The sequence below is a fragment of the Stenella coeruleoalba genome, assembly GCF_951394435.1.
Source record: "Stenella coeruleoalba genome assembly, chromosome: 6".
NCBI lineage: Eukaryota > Metazoa > Chordata > Mammalia > Artiodactyla > Delphinidae > Stenella > Stenella coeruleoalba.
In genome coordinates, this window is record NC_137151.1 from 48,616,645 (window position 1) to 48,637,911 (window position 21,267).

The window sequence follows — 21,267 nt, forward strand, 5'->3', positions numbered from 1 at the left end:
CTGGACACGCAGGCCCAGCGGCCATGGCTCACGGGCCCAGCCGCTCCGCGGCATGTGGGATCTTCCCGGACCGGGGCACGAACCCGCGTTCCCAGCATCGGCAGGCAGACTCTCAACCACTGCGCCACCAGGGAAGCCCCCATCATGAAAACCTTTTATATACACAGATTTATCTTCCCCTAACAAACTCTGACTTCTGCCAGAAATCAAAAACTTCCAAGGCCTACTCACCCAGGAAATGTTAGGTCAGATCTTGCAATCACCTCTATTAAAGAAAACTAAACAGCTATATCAGGAAGTAGGTAATAAAAGGCAGATCACATTTAGACAAAGACATGGTTACTTTTTTATTTGAAGAAAAAAAAAGTATGTTTTAATAAATACTGCAGAAACATTGACCAAACAAACATACAAAGTGACTTCAACATTTAAAAAACTGCAATGAAAGTTCTGCTTTATAACAGTTATAACTTATTTTCTTTTTACAATATTTAAATACAGAAAGCACTTGCCAGCTATTTCGTAATACTGCCCAAAGCATAATGCTGCATGAATCAAAGCATAGCATGTTGGTAAAATGTCTGTATTTCGTGGGAAATGACCGGAATGGCATTTTCTTGCAGAGACAGAACAAAGTGCTCGTGAGACACAGACTGAATGCTGTAATTACCTTAATCTCCTTCCTGCCACAATTGAATGGGAGCACAGCTTCAACACTTCAAAAATGAAGCTTTATCATTGGAAAGAAAGCTCGTTTTCAACAAGCGCCAACAATAAAAAGGTCAGATCTGGTTTCTTCTCTGAAAGAAGCTCTAAAAGTAACTGGTCAAAAAATATCTGTAAACTATTTTAAATGCTGACTCTTTTATGCAACGATAGTGATAAAGTATCAAACACGGGCCTTGGTGGAATCTGGTTAAGTGAGGTTTAGCAATCACTCTCTAGAAATGCCCTAGGATGGTGTCAGGACTGACATCACATAATTTTCCTCTAAGGATTCTCAAAAGCTTGGATCAGAGGGTCCTTCTGTATCATGTTCATTGAAAGAAAGTGAAATAAACAAACTGATCATCAGATATTGCCAACTTCGGAGCTTCATCCCAAAGGAGGTTTTTTGCTTTGTACTTTTGGTATCTTAATTACGGACGGCTTAACTCACAAACTGTGCTTTCTGCTACTATCCTTCATTCGTTAACTCTTCAGATGAAAATAGTACCTACATTTTTTTCCCCCTTGGACCATTCCATGACGTCAAACCAAGACACCTTTTATTTGACTTTGCATTTTTATCAACGATGGCAAAAAAAAAAAAACAAAACAAACCACACACCCTCTTTTCTAAACAGCACACAAAAATATCACATTGAGCAATTTACCACTTTTTAATGACAATCACAAGGATGAACAGAACCATCAGACTGAATAAAAATTGACACTTTTTTTCTAGCTGACCTATTCGATCTTGGTAGTGCTGGTCTGCATATCTTGCAAGACTGCAAAGGCCTTTCTTGAGAACCATCTCGCTCAGCTATCTTCAGGATGGCAAGATTTCAAAGCCTCACCAACTTTTCCTCTGGATATCCCATGGGTCCTGATACAATTTCCATTTTAATGATGAGCTAGGAGGAAATTAGATCACATCCTCTAGAAAACTAAATGCTAAGGTCACAGTGCCAGTTCCCCAATGAGGACGGTGTATTAATATATACTTTTTGTAAAGGAGATTAAAACACTTAAAAATTAAATCAAAGTAGAGATCCACGAATAGATTGTAACAAAGAAAACAAAAACGCAAGCACCATTCAGAGCGTGGTTTTTCTTCCTGGAGGTCCTCGCATTCCTCCTCACCCTCTAGCCCATCTGAATCTCTCTTTTTTGGCATATTTTTCAAGTCACGCTTCAAAACTCTTCAATGAACTCACTTCTCACCGCTTGTTCTACATGCCGAACCTAAGGACAGGATTCCAAAAAGATGAGCATCCTTCCAAATGCCTCCCGAGCCTCCAGCATACGTGACTTTGGCTATGCACTTTGCTCAGACTTCACCTTTTTTTTTGTTGGTGGTGGTGTTTTCCACACTAGGTTTCCTTGTCCTCATTAAAGATAACCAGAGATTCACATCACAGTGCAACTCTTGGCTTTGTCCTTTCGTAAGTCCGTAGCCACCGCGGAGAGTTCTGGTCTGCTGGGCATGTGTGAAATCCGCTTTGTCGCCCTCTGCGATTTGTTCCGCTTAACGTTTTTATTTGTCTTGTTTACACATGCCAAGGTGGCCACGTGAAAAATGTCTCTGACGCTGTTTTCTGACTGTAGAGCCGAGCATTCGATGTAAGTAGCTGCTCCGATCTGTTTGGCCATATTTGCCCCCTGAGAAGCGAAAAAAAAAGGGCCTGTGATCAGCAATAAGTCTTTGGGGAAGTGTGTCTTCTAACACCACGAAATAATGCATAGCAAAATGTTTCTAATGTGAACTGAATTTTCTAAGGATTGACGAAAAACAATTTTTTACATTTGAACTGCCTTATTTATTATTTCATAAATATTTGCAGCCAAGACCCAATCCTAAGATGTCCAATTCTCATCACTCAGTAGACACTGCTTGACTTCCCAGAGGTGCTGAAGGCTGATCTAATGTCACTGGGTCATCAATAAACGAGGGCCACGATCAAATAGTTAGTATGGGTGATTCTAAGAACCTTACTATTGGAAGAGAGTAAAAAAGCTGAAGACCATGAATGTAAATGCTCTGGCAGGGTGATCTGGCCCCTTGAGCCTGTTCCAGCACCTCATGGGGCACTCAATTGCTCTTTTCTTGAGCGTAAATGGCACTCAAGACTAATAGACAAGCTGTACAAAAAACAGGGGTAAGAGAATTTAGAATCAATTTTGAAACATATATGATTATGTCTTAGGGACAAAATAAATTGAGGAAAGGAATAATACTTTCTAGCATCTACAACTTACTTAGGAGACACAAAATATGTAATTTCTAAATGCGGACCAGACAACCAGTGGACACAATAATAAGCATGTGTGCATCAAAATGACTTATTTACCTAGCCAGATTTTTGTTAATTGGAATGAAGGACAAAGAAGACCACAGTATGAATGGTCAAATGATGAATACTAAATAAAATTCTAGCTGTTTCAACATGAACTCTCTTTAGAATCTGGTTGTAAGTTTTAAGAGAATGAACTTCTGAAACCAATTCTCCTCCTTTCTAAATGCCTGAGGGAAATGCGTGCAGAAATGATGAAGCTCTAAGAGACAGTTTTCTGGAGTGCTCTCTTTTACTGACAATGGCCTTTTTAAAGTATTGTATTGTATTGTGTTGCTGGGTGTAAAATAAGATTAACTTTAAGAGTAATACTTTAAGAGTATTACTGATTTTGACCACATTCTCTCTTAGAATCGATTTCACTTTAAACCCAGTGAGAGTTGCAGAGATACAGAGGGTTGACTATGAGCCACTGTTTCTGCACTCAAGTGATCAAATATCATGTGAGTCCCCTACCGAATGACAGAGCATTTCACATTTTAAAGGATTTTTTTTTCCAAACACGTCTTATGTATACACACACACACACGAATCCTTACACAGTCAACTGCTAAATAAATACTGGAAAGCTCTTTGAGAGAGTCTAGAATCAAAGTATCACCACAATTTCAGCCAAACCTTTTCCCAGATCACTTTGGTGCTCACTTAGCAGTTTTTACATTAATCTGAGCAATGGGCTGCCAGGAAGGGGCTGGGATAGTTGCTGTGAAGGCAGCGGCACAGAAACGCCAGCCCTTCTCATCTGTGTTTACAGATGGTCACGGCCTGGACACATGGTGCTCATTCTGCATCTTAGGAAAAAAAGGGGCTAGCGCCTGGCCTTGACCCCTGGTTGAGCCTTTAGAAAAGCAGCTACTTTTTCTTTTATTTCCTACGAATGATGTTCCATTTCTGACATTCTAAAATCTAGGTGTGCCCACTGACTACATACGTACCTGGTCATAGGACACTGGGGTCTGCCTGTGGTTTGAGAGCTCTACTAATGTACTGACATCTGTCCGAAGATCAGATTTGCAGCCGACCAAGAGCATCTTGGTGTTGGGACAAAACTCCTGGATTTCACCTTTCCACTATGGGGGGGAAAAGAAGATGAAAAATTAACGAAGTGCTGGCATCCATAAAGTGGAAAACAAGGCAGGCATTGGAAATGGGACTCAAAAAGGACATTTAAAAGAAATTGTCACTTCAGATGCAGAAGCAAACTTGCATTTATCCTCTACGTAGACATTAAATGTTGCTGCTTTTTAAAGTGGATCCATTAGGGAACCATATTCTTCTTCTCTGTGACTCATTAACTGTCCCTACTGCAAGAGACCTGTTGGGTGTCGTGAGAAAGAAACTAAGGCAATTTCTTAATTATTGTGGTATCTCTGAAAGATAAAAGTGCCTTAAGCATAATTATATATTCTAACAAGTGACTACATCCTCGGATATGTTGAGCTGGTACTTCCCAGCATGGAAGACTGGGAATAAGGCAGAGCCAACACAAGCACAAATGTACATTCACTAATCCCACCTAGAGAGACTGAGCTGCCACCATGTGCTGAAATCTCTACTGAGATTCCAGAGACTGGAGATAGAGTTAACAGAACAGAATGTCCTGCCTTTAAGGACCTTCCATTGGTGTGGCTGAATCAACAAAGACCATGACATTTGCAAAGGCCCATCTCAGGTTATCAGGGAGGCATCTGGTCCCATGGCTCATATGTCCTTGAGTTAGTCTCAAATGACGTAAGTTATTAATTTAGTCTACTTTGGCTAGTTGTTTCATGACCCAACAGGAACTCTTAGAACCTCCAGAAATGCCTGGCAGGGAATTCCAATTGTCCTCTTAAAGAGCAAATGGATGACTTTTTGTGGTTTCACTTCCTCAAGCTTGAGATGGCCATCAGGGTGAGAGTCAGGAGTTCAGAGTGTTCACAGGAGAGCTCAGCTCCGGGGCTGAGATCGGGAACCTGCGCCTGCCTCTCCCTGCCCACATTCACAAATACGTACTCAGTGCTCTACGAAATACTGTGGTGGTTACAGAGATGATTAAGATGTAGCTGAGTCTTCTGGAAAGGAATTCACAAGAGAGTGGGGGTGATTAAGTCATGTCTATAATACTAGATAAAAGTGACATCCTGCAGGAGTAATTTAAAAGACCTCTAGAGGAGACATCTCCAGATCTAGAACTGTGGGCAATGAACTCTAGTCCAAAGTACACCCGTGGATTGAAGGGAATAATACATACTTTCCATAAGAGCCTAATTTATCCACCAACTCCTCCCTCCCGCCCTCCCTCCCCTCCTTCCTTCCAGCACTATTTAGAGGCATCTATCATGTGCTAGATGACACTGGAGTAAGAACTAGAAGGTGAATTGAAAAAAAGAATAAGATCTCTCCAGCTCTACGTCACCGTAACCTCTTTGATATTCAAGGACTTAAAGGATTCAATTAACCAAGACAAACCATAGCCGGGATTATCACGAGCCTTAAACTTCACACACATGTAAAACACACGCATTAATATCTTTAAGGCCAAAGTCACTACACATTGGGTCTTAGCAGACAAAAGCAAAATAAAACAGGAGCAAGGCTCTTCATCATAAATTATGCATAACCCGATACTACATCAAGTAAGAACTCCAGTACATAAGCAGTCTCTTTTATCTACAGACAAGCAAGAGACAAGTTGCTATGTTGTTCCTCAGCTGTGTGACGGCTCTGGCCTGCCCCAGGTCTAGCAATTATTCACAAGCACCGAAGGCAGGAAAGGTGTATTCCTGCCAGAATCTGACAGTCGCATTATTTGTGCTAGATACAAACATTACTCAAAATTGAAAGCTAAAAAGAGCCTTTAATCTTTTAAGAAATTCATATTTCATTGAACTAACTATATTTGTCATGTTTAGTAAAGAGACGGGGTAGGGGGGATGATTAACCTTCAAATCCTAATTTCATAATGACACACAATGCCAGCAGTCAAACATGATAGGGAAAAATAAACTAATAGAAACACACAAAACACGAGGACACTGCCTTGCTCTTAAGCACATCCTCTGACTAAGTCTGAGTGCGTGGAGAAGAAGGGGGCTCTAGGGAAGGTCTGATTCCGAAACTCCACAGCACTCAGGCCAAGACTGAGAGGTCAGCTAGAGGCTAATACACGCTGGTCCTTGGACGGGCATATGCCTTTCTCTACCTACCCAGAGGCTTAGTCCTAGGTTGGCGGAGCCCGAGGAATGCTCCCCACCCCCCGCCCAGCCTCCCCAGGACCTGTGACCCACCTGCCATAGGGTGCCTTCCTCCTGACCCCCCCTGGGTTCCATCCAGAGCTTCCTCAGATTCCTTCCCCACCTACGGAACCTCACACTACCTTTGCCTCCAGAAACTAGCTATGTGATATCATCTGTGACGTGTGTACACGACTGTGTTTACTAGTATCTGACATCACCTGGTCTAATGTCTGTAAACACACCCCTACTCCTCCCCTATTTATTCTACTTCCGTTTCTAATAAATAACATCACTACTGAAATACAGCTTCTTTACTAAAACAGCTATTACTGCATTCATTTCAATCCCTGAATTGAGGTCAAGAGTAAACCTGTAAAGTAAAGCACAAGCTACAGGGTGAATGAAGGACGGAAAGAAGGAAGACACACTTCGCAGTAATGGAGTATCAGTATTTTTAGCTGCCCCACTGCCACCCAAAGGATAAACACAGAGGCTCTTAAAAGGGTATTTTGTTTCTTAAAATGAAATAAAATGTTGAGCAGGTTCATCATCAAAACTTGGGACACATAGGAGTGGAAACCCTGTTATAATGTGCGAGTGTCCTTTTCAGTGTTTTAATTACTAGACATACAACAGGGAATTAACTGCAGTGTTTGAGCTCCCAGCCAACCACATGTTTCTACTTCATATCTGGGCCAGTACTGATCTGCGTCATCACTCCCCAAGCACTTGCCTTTTTCAGGACACTGTCCAGCGTCTCTGGTCTACTGATGTCAAAGCAAATCAGCACAGCATCTGAATCTGGGTAAGAGAGGGGCCGGACGTTGTCATAGTAAGGAGAACCTGAGAAGAAACAAAGAAACACAGGTTTTCAGATGAATATCCCCTTTGCCTGTCATGCATGAACTCTGCCCTTTTGAATTGAATCCTTGGATGGTCACATGGCTCCCATCTCCTCTAATTCTTGGAAAAGAAAGCAAACAAAAGCCGAGTAGTACTATATTCATTTCTACTAGAAGACAAGGAAACCTCACTTGTATCTGACTTAAATTCGAGGGGAGGAACCGGGATCTTAAGTTGAAATCTGCACAGTTCAAAGAGTAGAGCCCAAAGGCACCTAGGTGGAGGGCAGAAGTATCTGGAACCAGATGGTCTGGAGTGCAAATCCACCTCCACCACTGCAAGACGGGGGCAGGCGGCTTCAGGTCTCTGTGCCTCCGATTCTTCACGCATGAAAGGAAGATGACAACAGTACCTACCTGGGATTCAATAAGCCTGGGCAGTGCCTGTCACTTAGTAACGGATCAAGAAGTCTTAACTATGGCTATGGCTGTGCTGTTGCTATCGAAAGCTGAGTGGTAGCAAGCACAGTCACAGGAGTTACTTCTTGGGAAAGAGCCCGATATTCAAGATCACTCAGTTAGTACAATGGAGAATGGGGGAGGGAGGAAAAGGGTGGGTTCAGCCACACAAAGAAACCATCGTGAACCTCATCAGCACCACCTTATCTCCAAGTTACAAGTTTGTATAAGCCATGACCTTTGAGCTTGCGTACTTAAACTTATCCCCAAACCCTGTATAGACTCTCTTCCTGTTACAACCAAAGAATGTAATAAATGCCATACTGGATCCCGTCACCTTTTTACCCTTTTCCATCTCTGGGAGTGACATCAAGGCATGATCCAAGGATCTGAGCCTGCGTTAAATCCAGGGTTCCCTAAAGGTTCAAGTTACCAGCCGATTAATTTAACCACAGAACCCCCTCTGGTCGTTTAGGAAATTTCTTCCATTCTTTTAAAAATCCCAAAGGATGGGCAATTGCATGAGGCCAGTTATTATAAAATGGTGTGCCTATCTATAAAATCAAATAACAGCCGGCCATGCTATTTATTTTTTGAAAAATCATTTTCAGTATACTGACATTTCACAAGCACAACATGAAATCATTTTCCTAGGAATGTATGCATATATATATATATATATATATATATATATATATAATTTGACTCCAGAATAGAGAAAAAAAATCTAAGCCACCAGACTTTTTGAAACCCAATTTCATTTTGACATCACCTTCCATTTCTAGCAGGAAAACATGACATGTTGTCCCCTGATAAATCAAAACCTCAAAAGTCAAAGTCAAGGAAAGAGAAAGAACTAAAGAAGCTTTTCAAATAATCTTTTACATTTCTATCAAAACAAAATTTTTCAGGAGGCTGCTCTTGAGATCTCAAAGTTACTGTCCTAGTTAGGGTGCACCATTCTCTTTTCACAGGATATTGTGGGTTCCTGGCATTCACTAAGCAACCCCAGGAATGCTGTGGGTTTTTCACCAGCTGCTTTAGGGATGGAAAGTGACAACTTCAAGCAAGAAGCAAGGGAAATGTTCTAGGAATCAGGAAGAAAAGTGTGAATAAATATAGAACAACTAAGCCAGAATCTGTCCTGAGCTACAGCAGCTCCCTGCCCACATCTGGAATCAGGACCCTGATGGAGTAGAGACTGACAACAAAAAGATACTTTCCAAAAGCTTAAAGCGTTTAAAGTTAAAAAAAAAAAAAAGCCATTTAAAATAGTAAGACCTGTAAGAATAGGCTGTTTCTGAAAGCTTCTTTCTGAAAGGCTGTTTGCTGAAAATGACACGCTGTGGCTGCTGCCTTCTCAGCCACTCAAAAAAAAAAATCTGAGGTTACAAGAAAAATTCACAAATAGTTCATTAACTTCAACATTTTTGAGAGGATCAGAAATGAGATGGCTTATCACTATACATGCATACACTGGCATTTCCATATTTGTTCTGTGAAGTTCAGACTTTCTGAATTGCAGCTTCTGTTTCCGTGTCCAAAGTCTAACCTGGACACAGCTTCTGCTGTAATTATTGGGGAATCTCTTTTTCTAAACATGGAATCAGAAAATTCCAGATCATAGAGTGGAAATCCAAATACCAGACACATACATGAGGATTTCCTCCGCTCTTCCAAGTTAGCAGGAGATGACCTGACCCCAAATCTAGAAGGTCACAGTGTTCCAACAATTCAGGATGTCAGAAGCCTAACTAGGCTTCAGAGATCTCCCTTCTTGGAAATCACTCCCATTGGGAAGAAAACTATCTCGCTGTGGATATTTTCCAGTCTTCAGCAGACCTGGACTTTGTAGGACAGGCTTCTCCAGGTGCCTTATTCCTTCAGGACATAATCTTTGACTCAGATGAAAGTAAGTACACACTGCTAATCTCTGATCTAAGACTACTCTACATAACAGTGAAAACCATCTTTTCCAGACACAAAATTAAGGAAAGACAGGTGGAGAATTACAAGGGTGCTAAAATAGAGTAATTAAAATTTGAACTACTGGGAAAATCCAGAGGAATGGTTTTAACTTCCAAGCCACCACGTGGCTGCAGAGAATACCCCTCCCTTTGTGTACTGGGCTTCTCTCCCCCTCCCATTTTATGGCCACAAAGGGGATGTGGCTTTATCTTCTTCAGCCCTCTGTCACTGCTGGAGACTCCTGCTTCCTAGAATCAAGGGAACTGCCTTCTGTACTTAGTGGGTGTACCCAAATATCTGCAAAATGTAGGTACTGGCCTGACTTTAAAATGAAGTGGAGTTTGCAACTGAAACCAAATTCTTATGGAGGTTTGATTCTGCTTTTGTTTTTATTTGGTTTAATGTTTTGAATGAAAATACATATTAAATATATATATATATATATTAAGGTTCATGAGAAATATGCCACCTTGCTTGTTGAGGTACATAAGTAATTTTTAAGAGCTTTAACAAGATCTAATTAGGAGTGACACTTTGATCTGTCCTATTACTTTTGCTAACGAACAGCGCTTTTAGATCCACAAGACTGTCCAAAGGTAGTAATAAAACTGATCTCCACATTTATTAGTTATAAGCATAATTTGCCCAACCACTAACCACAAGAGTAATTTGTCATTAAACTTAACAAGACCACTTATTCTTTTTTTTTTTTTTTTTTTTTTTTTTTGCGGTACGTGGGCCTCTCACCGTTGTGGCCTCTCCCGTTGCGGAGCACAGGCTCCGGACGCGCAAGCTCAGCCGCCATGGCTCACGGGCCCAGCCGCTCCGCGGCATGTGGGATCCTCCCAGACCGGGGCACGAACCCATGTCCCCTGCATTGGCAGGCGGACTCCCAACCACTGCGCCACCAGGGGAGCCTCATTATATTTTTTGATAGGGCATGGTTAAAACTTTGAATAGAAAAATCCATGGTCTGTAGTTTTTCAGAGTAAAAAAAGAAAACTGATAGAGAATGATAAAAGAACTGTCCTACCAGGAAGAATCTAACAATCCGTCGGCTAAGCACGACCTTCGGGCGGGGTGTGGGAGGGTGTGGGACCCGGGGTGGGGGTGGGGGAGGGTGAATCCAGTGTAACTTGCAAGTGTTTACTCTGCATTTAAGCGCTTGGAATTCTTGCCTATAAAGCCCAAGCTACCGCACAAAGCAAGGAAGAAAAGCAAAGCTTGAAGGTGCATGGTGTGATCACAGGCATGCGGGGGCTAACTCGTCACCCAAGAAAAAATAAAGAGGAATTCCAGGAATGCCCCTATGAAGTGAGAAGCAATACAGGGAGGGAGAAGTGACACCAAAGGAAGAAGCAGAAAGCAAGTTGATGAGACAGGAACAATACCTGCCCCTCACTCCTCCATCCCTCCAGAAAAGCCTTACAGCATTCTGTTAAGTCAAACAGTAAAATATTAACTTCTACAGATTTTTTTTTTAAAGATGCATGTGAAAAGCTTCCAAGGTAACTATAGAACTAAACACAAGGCAAGAAAGAACACTGAATAATTGTGTATTATGTAGAAAAGAACTGAACTTTAACTGCAGTATATAGTAGGTACTGACATGCATATAGTATGTACTCTAGTACCCAAGAAAGTACTAGATCTAAAGTCAGTTAGTCTAGGTACTGAGCTTTGCTTGTCAAATAAAACTCTCACCATGTGGAATAGGCTTTCTTGCACATGAGAGTTCTCAGATGCAGCATTTCTCTTATACTTTGTGTAACTTTAAGCACCCAGCACTATTCCAAGGTCCTTTCTATTTAACCATCAGAACATCAAAAGGAAAATTTCAAGAAATTCCACACTGTAAAGAAACGATGACACCACATATGCAAAAAGTGTGCTCCCAAACCCCACAGAGAACAAGCTTTGCTTGGGTGGGGACTGGAATAGTGCCATGTGAGGTTCTCTGAGTCCTTCGAGTTTGGCAAACATCAGCAAAGTTCCAAAAGGCTTCTGAAACTGTTCAGGTCTACCCATCTTTGTCTTCAAGATCATTAATTCTGGATGAGAGCCGTCTTTCCAGCCCAAGAATGGTCACAAAGTGCCTCACCCAGAAACTACTTCTGCAGACACATACCTGTCTGCTTAAGTCATCTCTTCACAAAGACAGAGAACACACCATATATGTACATAATTAAATGTAAGAAGATTCATGCCCAAAAGGGAGGCTTTAGGGAACCTTTTGCAAAATGAGTTCAAACACTGGGAGGCTTTACAGGAGCTTGAGAACTGAGAACTCTAGTTGACTATTTCATAAATACAACTTATTTTACTTGAACCTTAAATCGAACAACTTCTCTTTCTCCCGTAAGAAATTCCTACCTAGAACAATAAACTCAGGGATACTGAATATTTTGGGGAGAGAAAATATATTAACTTTTGGTATTTTTAGTGATCACCAAGGGGACACCTGTACCCAACAGCAGTCACCATGTGGGTGATCTGCCCAGTTATTACAAGATTCCATTTCATCATGCCATCTCCACTCAGAGTGAAAGTTCCAAATCAGCAATCATCTCAGGAATGTGAATCAAGTCCGGGCAGAACTCTGGGTCTGGCTCAGTATAAGACTGTTGAACTCTTTTTCCAAGCAGTCTGCACTACAGGAACCAGGCCCTCAAATAGGCAACAAGTATTGCCAGGAAGGATATTTTATTTGTTTCTTCTATAGGTTCAGCTTAACAGAAATTATAAACAGATTTTATGAAAATTTGGGGGCATTTCTCTGTTGCTACTGAGAAAAGAATCAATATTTTCAATTTCCGGGAACAATGCAGATACGTAGCTGTATAGAAAGTCAAAGAGGTAGAAATAAGACTATTTTTGAGCTTTAAATAAAGGTTTAGGGTTAAACTCCCAATCTTACTGAGATACTTTAAAAATATAAGAATCAAAACATTTTACTTAAAGTGGAACTATAGTAAGTCACAGAACTTTAGGGATACGGGTAGATAGGTATACTTCTAAAAAAATTACATTATCTTTCAGAAATAACCCATGAGTGAATCTGCCCTGCCACATACTATGTCATCAGGCTCATGTTTCAAAGCTAGTGTGCCCAACACCTGGTTGGACTTCTGAGGCAGCTTACGTTCATGCCAGTGAAACTTCTGTTATGTCAAGGGGGTCTCTGAGTAAAGTTGGCCATATATAGTAACTGAGGAGACATTTAAAGGGCATCAGAAAATGGTTGAGACACAAGTAATTCATGTGGCATGGACCACCAGACACCATGAGCTAGCTGGAGGAACTACGTGGTCCTTGGTGTCACATCTAATGCAAAAGAACTGGATTAATGAGAAAACATCTGGTTATTTCAGGTGGCATCAGAATGATCAATCTGGATGCCTCACTGAAAATGTGCAACTTAGCAAGAAACCAGATTGGAAAAAAGCTGGCACTAAATGGGGTTTAAATTAAAGAGAGACAGAGAGAGACAGAGATCTAGACACAGATATAAACTTAGAAAGGGAATTTATATCTTCCTCCTTTTTTTGATCTATAGTTTCAACGGAAATCATTGCACAGTGGACAATTCTCCAAATGCAGTTTTATGTATTTCTTACTAGAAATCACTATCCAAACTCAGGGCTGTTTTGCCTTTAACCCACATTTCTTACAGAGTTTCACGGAGAAAACTCAAGAGTTGAACCTGGCTTTGGAACTCTAAGCTCCTAGAGCTCATTACTACCTATGATCTAACTGGTTTTGTGCAATTTTGCCCTTGATATTCACAACACAAGCACCCATGCTTCTTTGGCTTCTTCATAAATTCTTGCCCTCCCCCTTCCTCTAACAAGGTTAAGTTAAAATTCCTCAACTTTCAGAATCTTGTTCTCCCTGATAGTCATTCAACGTAAGCATGTTTCCAAGTGGGAGGGATGTTAAAGAGTTCTTAAGAACTGAGTCAACTTCGAGAGATGAGGAAAAAATTGTGGTGGGCTTCAATGAGTCACAAGTCAGGGGGCTTGGGCTAGCCCTTCAGCCTTCAACAGTTTTTTGGATCTTCTTGCTAAATGAATCCAGCTTTAGAACCTCCAGGCCCTGCCTCCTATAAACAAGTACTAGACAGTGAGTACCTCGAGGGCAGGCACTGTCCTAGCCAGGCTTGTCCCTGCTCCCACAGCCTTTAGCAGAGTTCATGCACACCAAATGCCCTAAAAAATGTTTACTGGTTTCAATCATTTCTATAAGTCTTGCCTTGATGTGTTAATTTACATCTTAAATCACAAAAAAGGGACCAGTGATCCTTTTGATGCTGCTTTTCTGGATTAATTACTTACTAACCTCCACATTGCTGAAACGTTTCCCTCCCTGTTAAGAAATATTTCAAGAGTGCTTGTCACTGAGACTATTCTTCAAACCTGATGTATGATCTATAAATATAACAATATATTGATAGGCAGACTTATGGCTATAGAGGAGTTTGTCCTCAAAGTCAGGCCATGAGTAATTAAGATTTTCCTCTCTTCTCTAAGAATACTACATCCTCTGTTAATACTGCTAAAAACTAGTACAGGAAGTGCTAACTTTAGCACTCGTGGCCTAAAAGAACCTTGTATCAGGACAGGATTCAAAAGAATGTTTATGAGGCAACAGCGTAGTTATTGTGGGTGAATATTAGCAGCTGAACTGAGTATTTTAAAACTCACAATATGCCTTAAATAAAATGTGCATTAACTTGCCCTGGTTAAAAGCTGAAATGAATGATTATTACTCCCTCAATCACATGTGCTGAAATTACACTGCAATCAAATCACTTAGGAAAAGATATGGTGATCCTTAAGTGACAAAGTTTCTGTTATTAGTAGACACTGGCTTCATGCTACAAATTGCCTCTACGCTTGGCAAATCTGGCAGATTCTGAAGCACAAGACAACTTTGGTCTCACTTATCACTTCAAAATGTTGAAACCATTACCCATTGTTTTGCAGAAACTCACTGAGTGAATTTGAAAAATCTGCAACTTTTAATCAAAATGCTCATCTTATTATCAATGAAAGGGAATAGGAAATATTTCTCATTAAAATCAAGAAATCATAGACCTGTATCCAAAGACTACCTTTTAGAGATAGTCAAAAATCCTCCCTTTTAGAGGAGTCACAGTGCCGTTATTTATAAGAGGGTTTTGTTTCCTTTTTTTTTTTTTTAATTTTTATTGGAGCGTAGTTGATTTATAATGCTGTGTTAGCTTCAGGTGTACAGCAAAGTGAACCAGTTGCATATATACATATACCCACTCTTTTAGATTCTTTTCCCATATATATAGGCCATTACAGAGTATTGGGTAGAGTTCCCTGTGCTATACAGCATGTCCTTGTTGATTATCTACTTTATATATAGTAGTGTGTATATGTCAATGCCAATCTCCCAATTTATCCCTCCCCATCCCACTTTCCCCCATGTAACCATAAGTTTGTTTTCTACATCTGTGACTATTTGTTTTGTAAATAAGTTCATTTGTACCATTTTTTTAGATTCCACACATACGTGATATCATATGATATTTGTCTATCTCTGTCTGACTTCACTCAGTATGACAATCTCTAGGTCCATCCATGTTGCTGCAAATGGCATTATTTCATTTTTTTATGGCTGAGTAATATTCTATTGTATACATGTACATCTTCTTTACCCATTCCTCTGTCAATGGACTCTTAGCTTGTTTTCATGTCCTGGCTATGGTAAACAGTGCTGCAGTGAACATTGGGGTGCATGTATCTTTTCAGATTGTGTTTCCTTTTAGGGGGGCTGGAATAACTTTAAGCAGTCATAAGAAAACAACTGGCAAAGTGCCATTTGCGGCTGCTTCTTTAATTGGTGTGTGCCTTGGGGGTAGCGGGAAAAGTTTCCTGCCTGAGGATCTAGAAGATCTATCAGCGTTAGGGATGCCTAACAAGGGAAATCCGGAGCAGTCAGATGGAAAGGGCACTTGGGTTCAAGAATCTGACAAAATGGGCTCATCATAGGTTGCATGTGAGCCTCACTAAGTGGGGAGAGCTTCCTTCCCCCCACTCTCTGCCTTGCCTGGACTGTATGCGTCTTAGGGGTAGGACCATATTTTAATTAACTCTGTATCTCTAAGGCCTGAGAGAAGCCCTGCACATAGTAGATGCAGAAAGGACGAGAGAAAGAGGGAGAGAGAAAATGAGACTATACATTACTGTGCCTCAGAAAGTAGGGAATGAATTATCTTTTCTCTTGGTGCAACGAGGCCCCACAAATCCTAATTCCACTGATGTTCTTTCCTACACCCAAACTGGCAGAGTTCTGCCTGTGCATAATCGTATGCTGCTGGGGGAAAAGGAGAACCCCTTATGAGAAGCTGTCCAAGTACAGAAACCGGATATGAGAACAGCTTCCATCTCCTAATGTCTGCTAGGAGGCTAAGCAGGACGTGAATGCCATTCAAAGGGCAAAGTTTATGCCATCTCTCTCCCTATGTAGGAGAAGTTACACGCCTCATTTTCCCTCTAACTTTCACAAAGTTCTAGAAGGGGAAAAAAAAATCTGACATTTAGGACTTTAGACACTTGGCTTGGATATTTTCTCCAGAGTTAAACTGATAGCAGTTGGAAAAAAGAAATGTATCAAGAGGCATCAGGCATACACAATTATTTTCACAACCCAAACTAAATAAATGTCTTAGTGGGCAAAGAAAATGTCAAATGTTTGTCAAAAAATAATCCTGTTCAGAAATTTGCCATGAAAAGCTTGAGATGAAATGAAAAACAGTTAAAGATACTTGAAATGATTTGTTGCTGATGCAACAGTTCTTGCTAGATGTATTCCACTCATGAACGATAAAACATTTTTGGTGGAAACGGTCTATTCCTAGAACCAGGCAATGCTTCATGACTGTGTTTAATTAACTCACATTTCACCTCACAAACAACACAGTGGGATTGTAAATAATTCCTTTATGCCTTTTTCCCAGTATGTATAAAACTCAATCTAAATTTGAACTAAGATTTCATTACTGGATAATTTTGCTGTGTGGTATTTTCTTAATCACAGTCTTTTCAAACCTTTATATTTTAGTTAAATATGCATAGGTTTTGTTTCATTAAACAAAAATAGAAGTGATTATTTCACTACAGACTTCATTTCAGGTGATTATCTTTAATTTGATGAAAGGCAATATTTATAAAGTTGCCATTCTTTGTGCACAGGTAATTCAGTGGTAATAAATATCAGGGACTCTCATCTCCTTGGAAGCGACGCATATGATTATTCATTTGTTCATTCAACAGATTTTATTGGGTGACTTCTGTGTGCAAGGCATGATGCTGTGTGTGCAGAGACCACAAACTGTAGTTTGGATTAAATACTTGAAATTATACGAAGTGATATTTATCTGCACATGTGAAGCAGAGCCTCCAACTATAAACTGCCCACATTTTGTTTTCTAGGCTTTGTTAAACATGTGCCTTTTCTCTTCTTTAAAAAAAAAAAAGTCAATTTGGCTCTTTGGGCACCTAATTTGAAATCTCCATTGGTGGTCCTGTGACTCTGTGACCGTTGAAGCTTGAGTTGGGATGCACAACCCAATATTCCTATAAGCCCACCCATGCCCCCTCCCTGCCCAAATGTGTCTCCTTCTTAAATCCACCAGAAAGCAGTGGCTCTCTTCAGAGCCTGGCTTGCTTTGTAGGTCGTGAAAACTGCAGGATGGGATGGCAGATCCACTGGGACTAAGAGCTGAAGCCAACCAACATCCTGGAAACAAAAAGACTTGCCTGCCTGGTGATCTAAAGTCAAGAAGTATACAGCTGGGAGAGGTCCTGCACATTATGTGGTTCTGTACCCTTTTTTTTTAGATGATGAAATGAGACTCAGGGAGGTAGAGGATCTGCATACAGAAGTCTGTGGTAACCAGTAGCTAAATCTAAACATAGCTTCGTATCAACGACTGGATCAGACTCACAGACCCCATACCTAAATAATTCTTATCACGCATTAGGTCCAAACAGGCTGGGGGAGGGGGCTGAGAATCGGTGTTAATTATTGGTACCATACCAGCTGTCCTGCCCACTAGGCGTAACAAATACCATGATATGTCTGGGAATTCGAGCCCATTAAGTACTAGGCTGTGTACAAATCTGATGATGGAAACTACTGAAATAAGAAAATACTAGAATTCCGTCTATCACCACCTTCCCTATAGTTTCAAGTGTGCAATCCTCAGTACAAACACGGTGAGGTCCCGGTTCTGCTACCCTTGGCGAGGCTCCAGGAAGAGCCTGACTCTCCAGGGAGAAACAAAATCTGCATATCTTACGGCAGCCCTAGGAGCATCTGGCACCAACCGTGAGAGGCGCTCGAGCGAGACTTCTCACTTGCCTTTGTGCCGGCACTGCCTCCGGCGACCCTGTCAGTCAAGGTCTCTTCCTTGTGCTCTCTAATCCCCTGCGTCCCTCGGGGGCTCCAGAGGTTAAAGTCGAGGGCTGTGGGAAGCTCGCACAGCCCAGAAGCACCTCCACGAGGCCACTCCCAACTGAGCGCAGGTTCACCTCGCGGGCCTCCCCGCCCGACGCAAAGCCTGCGTGCTGGCACTCGCGTGCTTCTCCTCCCTAGTTTCACCCGGGATTTGGCTCGGTTCACCCGCGACAGCCCAGCTCCCTGCTAAACTCCCAGACCTAAGCTCAGGGGCCTTCACCCGGCCTTCCCACTGGCTCGTCCTCCTGCTCCAGAGGCTACGCCCTTCCTGGGAACAGCACTCCGCCGCCAGGCACCGCAGGCTGCGGCGACGGGTGCCTGGCTTCCAGCCGGAGATTCCCGGGGATGCTCTCCCGCCCCCACCGCGCCTGGCCCAGCCCGAACCCCTAACGGCCGCGCGGGGAAGCCTTCCCCTCCGCGCTGTAATCGGCCCTCCCTACCATCGCGCGCCAGGTTGGTGGGTGGGCGCGTGGGAAGGCGATAACCCGGCCTTGAACCCCAGACCCTTGAAAATAATTCACCATGCCAATAATTCAACTGGACGGGAAGGTCAAAGGCGAATAGGATGGCCCGCCTTGTAGACTGGAGGAGGGTGATGCAATGGGTCAGGAGGGAATGGCGTGGGCCGGGGGGCACCAAGTGTTCACGGGGGCGGGGGAGGCTCGGATCTGCCGCTCGGCACCGAGGCGGCGCGGGCGGCCGGCCTGCAGCTCGGAGAGGAGGCCCAGCGACCGCCCGCCGGGGGCTGCCCGCGCAGCCAGCGCATTCCAGGCAGTAGGCGTCACGAGCGCCGCGGCTGTTTGCGCTCACTTCACTCTCTCCCCAAGCGCGGAATCCGCCTGTAACTGCGTTGCTTTGGGGATTTTCTCCCACCTCCCACCACCCTCTCCGCGCTCCCCGCCTACCCACCAAGCAGCAGGTTAGATCCTGGAGGGGCGCGATCGCATCCGAGAGCCAGTTGATTCCAAGCCGGCACACGCATGCCCCAACATTTGGCCTTCCCGGCCGCCCCGAGACGACTCGGGCACAGCTCCGCGGCCACCCGGCTACAAGCATTTTCTACCACTGGGTCACCCCTCGGGCAAAGAGCGCCCTTCTCTTCCCACAGTTTTCCCCCGGACCCAATGTCGTTCCCCCACCCCCACTCAGAAGGGACACAATTTTCACACAGCAGGGAATCCCTCGTAAGAAGCAAAGTTAAAGGAGCGGCGCAGAGCGAGCGCTGGTGGCGCGCTGGCCCGTGCTGAGAGCGTGCCAGGCGCGGAGTCCCGCTACCCGCCGCGCACCCCTGAGCGGCTGGAAACCCGCCCGAGCGCCACGCGGTCCGATGACTCTCTTACCCGAAGTGTCCCACAGGCTCAACTCTATTCTTTGTGTGTCGATTTCAAAACTGGCCGTGTAATTCTCAAACACCGTAGGGACGTAATTCTGGACAAGATGGACAGGGGAAAAAAAGAGTGCAAAGAGGTTATCTTAAAATGCACGACACCCGCAGAACACCCTCGGATAATCGCCTCCCCACTCTCCAACTGAAAAACGAAACCCCAAAACCCGCACCCACCAGGTCTCACACTGAACACGCGGACCCTTCCGAAACCCCTAACTTCCCTCTCGCCCCACCCGTATCCTCCAAGACCCAAGGATCCAAATCTCCCAACCCCAGATTCTGCACACAGGACCGAACAAGTTTCAGAAGCTAGCAGCAGAACGTGCACGCGCATCCCAGCCCCTCAACGCTTCCAGCCCACTTTCCCTTTCCGGGCAGTCTAACCAGGAGGAAAGTAGTAAACGGTGAGAAAGACGGCCGAAAAAAAGAAAAACGGGTGAAGGGGGGAAAGTCAGGGGACACCCACCTCGACGCGGGGGTCCCCCGGGCCGCCCCCCTCCTCGCAGCCCCGGCGGGCCACACTCACCTCGGGGAAGCAGTCTTTGGCGAAGACGTGCAGCAGCGCGGTTTTCCCACACTGACTGTCTCCCACCACTACTATCTTGCATTTCACGTTCTGATTAGGATCCATGATAGATTTACTGGATAATTTCTGGCTGGCTCTTCTCTCCTTCATTGATCTTGCCTTATTTTCTCTCGAAACAGAAATTTTCACTTAGGAGGAAAAAAAATATATATATTTCTCTTTCTATAAAAAGCAGATATATAAAAATAAATCGCAAGGCTGGCGGGAACCGCTGAAGCGCCGCGCAGACGAGGAGATCTAGAGGAGCAGGCTCATTCCTCTCCTCCGACAAGTTTTATGCCTGATTCCACACGGCGCTTCCCAAGTCCAATTCCGATCCGACTGCTTTGTTTCACGCTCTCTGCGCGGCTTTATACCCCCGGCCTTCCAATCCTCTTTCTCAATGAGAGAAGGAAACTGATCCGCCTCCTCCCCTTTTATGGAGCCTGGGAGCGAGCGCCGTCTGGCTCCTCGCAGAACACGTAGACAATGCGCCCTCTAGGGTGACCATGCGGGATCGATTTCCAGACCAAGGCTCTGCGACGACTTGAAGACCCCAATGACGCTTTGCTGAAAGATGGGACTGTACAAGTCAAGGAGGAGGTGGGAAACTGAATTGTCTGTGCATATTGATTTTTATCAGAATTTCTTGAAAAAACGTTTTCATAGGGGCTGGTCTACGGAAGCCTCATAATGAACATTTATGAAAGCAAAAACATTTCCTGCCCAACACAGAAGGGTGGGGAAGGGTTAAGTGGCTGCATTTTGTTACAAAGTGTTTTGTATCAGGTATATAGGCCATGGAACAATAGCTAAGCCGGGGTACTTCCGATGCCGGAACTGGCTTGCCTGGGTCACAGCAAGAGTGGCTTCTGAAACCAGCGAGTTCCAGTGACTCAGGAGGAGAGAGAAAGGTTTTGAGGAGAGGGAAGGGGAGGTGGGAGGGGAGAAGAAAGAAAAGTGGAAGATGCTCATAACTGAGTGACCAAAGCCATTGGAGACTCAATCCTACTGCACTAGGGACCTAAACACACAAGGTCAGCCATTGCCCCTGTCAGTGAGAAGAGGGGGTAGGAGGGATTCTGATCCTGCCCTTTAATTCCTTTATCTGTAGCTTCCCTTTCTCTGAAATCAAAGCACCCTAGGCTGAACCCAGAAAATAGAAATTTGCTTAGCTGAAAAATGCAGGTCCAACCCTTCACTCCCTCTCCACCTCGCCTCCGCATCTACCCCCTACCCCCCCACCTGAAAGTCTCAGAGAGGACTAAAAACGGCCACA

The 21,267-nt window shown here is 43.5% G+C and overlaps 1 protein-coding gene across 1 annotated transcript; it reads right to left on the reverse strand.

Moving 5' to 3' along the window:
* Nucleotides 1-331: 331 nt before the first annotated feature.
* On the reverse strand, nucleotides 332-20,332 carry RND3 (Rho family GTPase 3). Its single transcript, XM_079924463.1, has 5 exons — nucleotides 19,950-20,332; nucleotides 19,377-19,464; nucleotides 7,011-7,120; nucleotides 3,995-4,129; nucleotides 332-2,367 (listed from the first exon to the last, which is right to left on the reverse strand). The coding sequence occupies exons 1-5, from the start codon at nucleotides 20,097-20,099 to the stop codon at nucleotides 2,116-2,118; spliced, it is 735 nt and encodes a 244-aa protein (XP_079780589.1). The 5' UTR covers nucleotides 20,100-20,332; the 3' UTR covers nucleotides 332-2,115.
* Nucleotides 20,333-21,267: the final 935 nt, after the last annotated feature.

Excerpts from the sequence above, each read along its gene's own strand:
- RND3 (XM_079924463.1), bottom strand. The coding sequence starts at position 20,099 with ATGAAGGAGAGAAGAGCCAGCCAGAAATTATCCAGTAAATCTATCATG. Across the intron at positions 4,130-7,010 it reads TGGACAGTGTCCTGAAAAAG|TGGAAAGGTGAAATCCAGGA; the intron begins GCAAGTGCTTGG and ends TCCCCCCCATAG. Across the intron at positions 2,368-3,994 it reads CCCCAGTGTCCTATGACCAG|GGGGCAAATATGGCCAAACA; the intron begins GTACGTATGTAG and ends TTCGCTTCTCAG.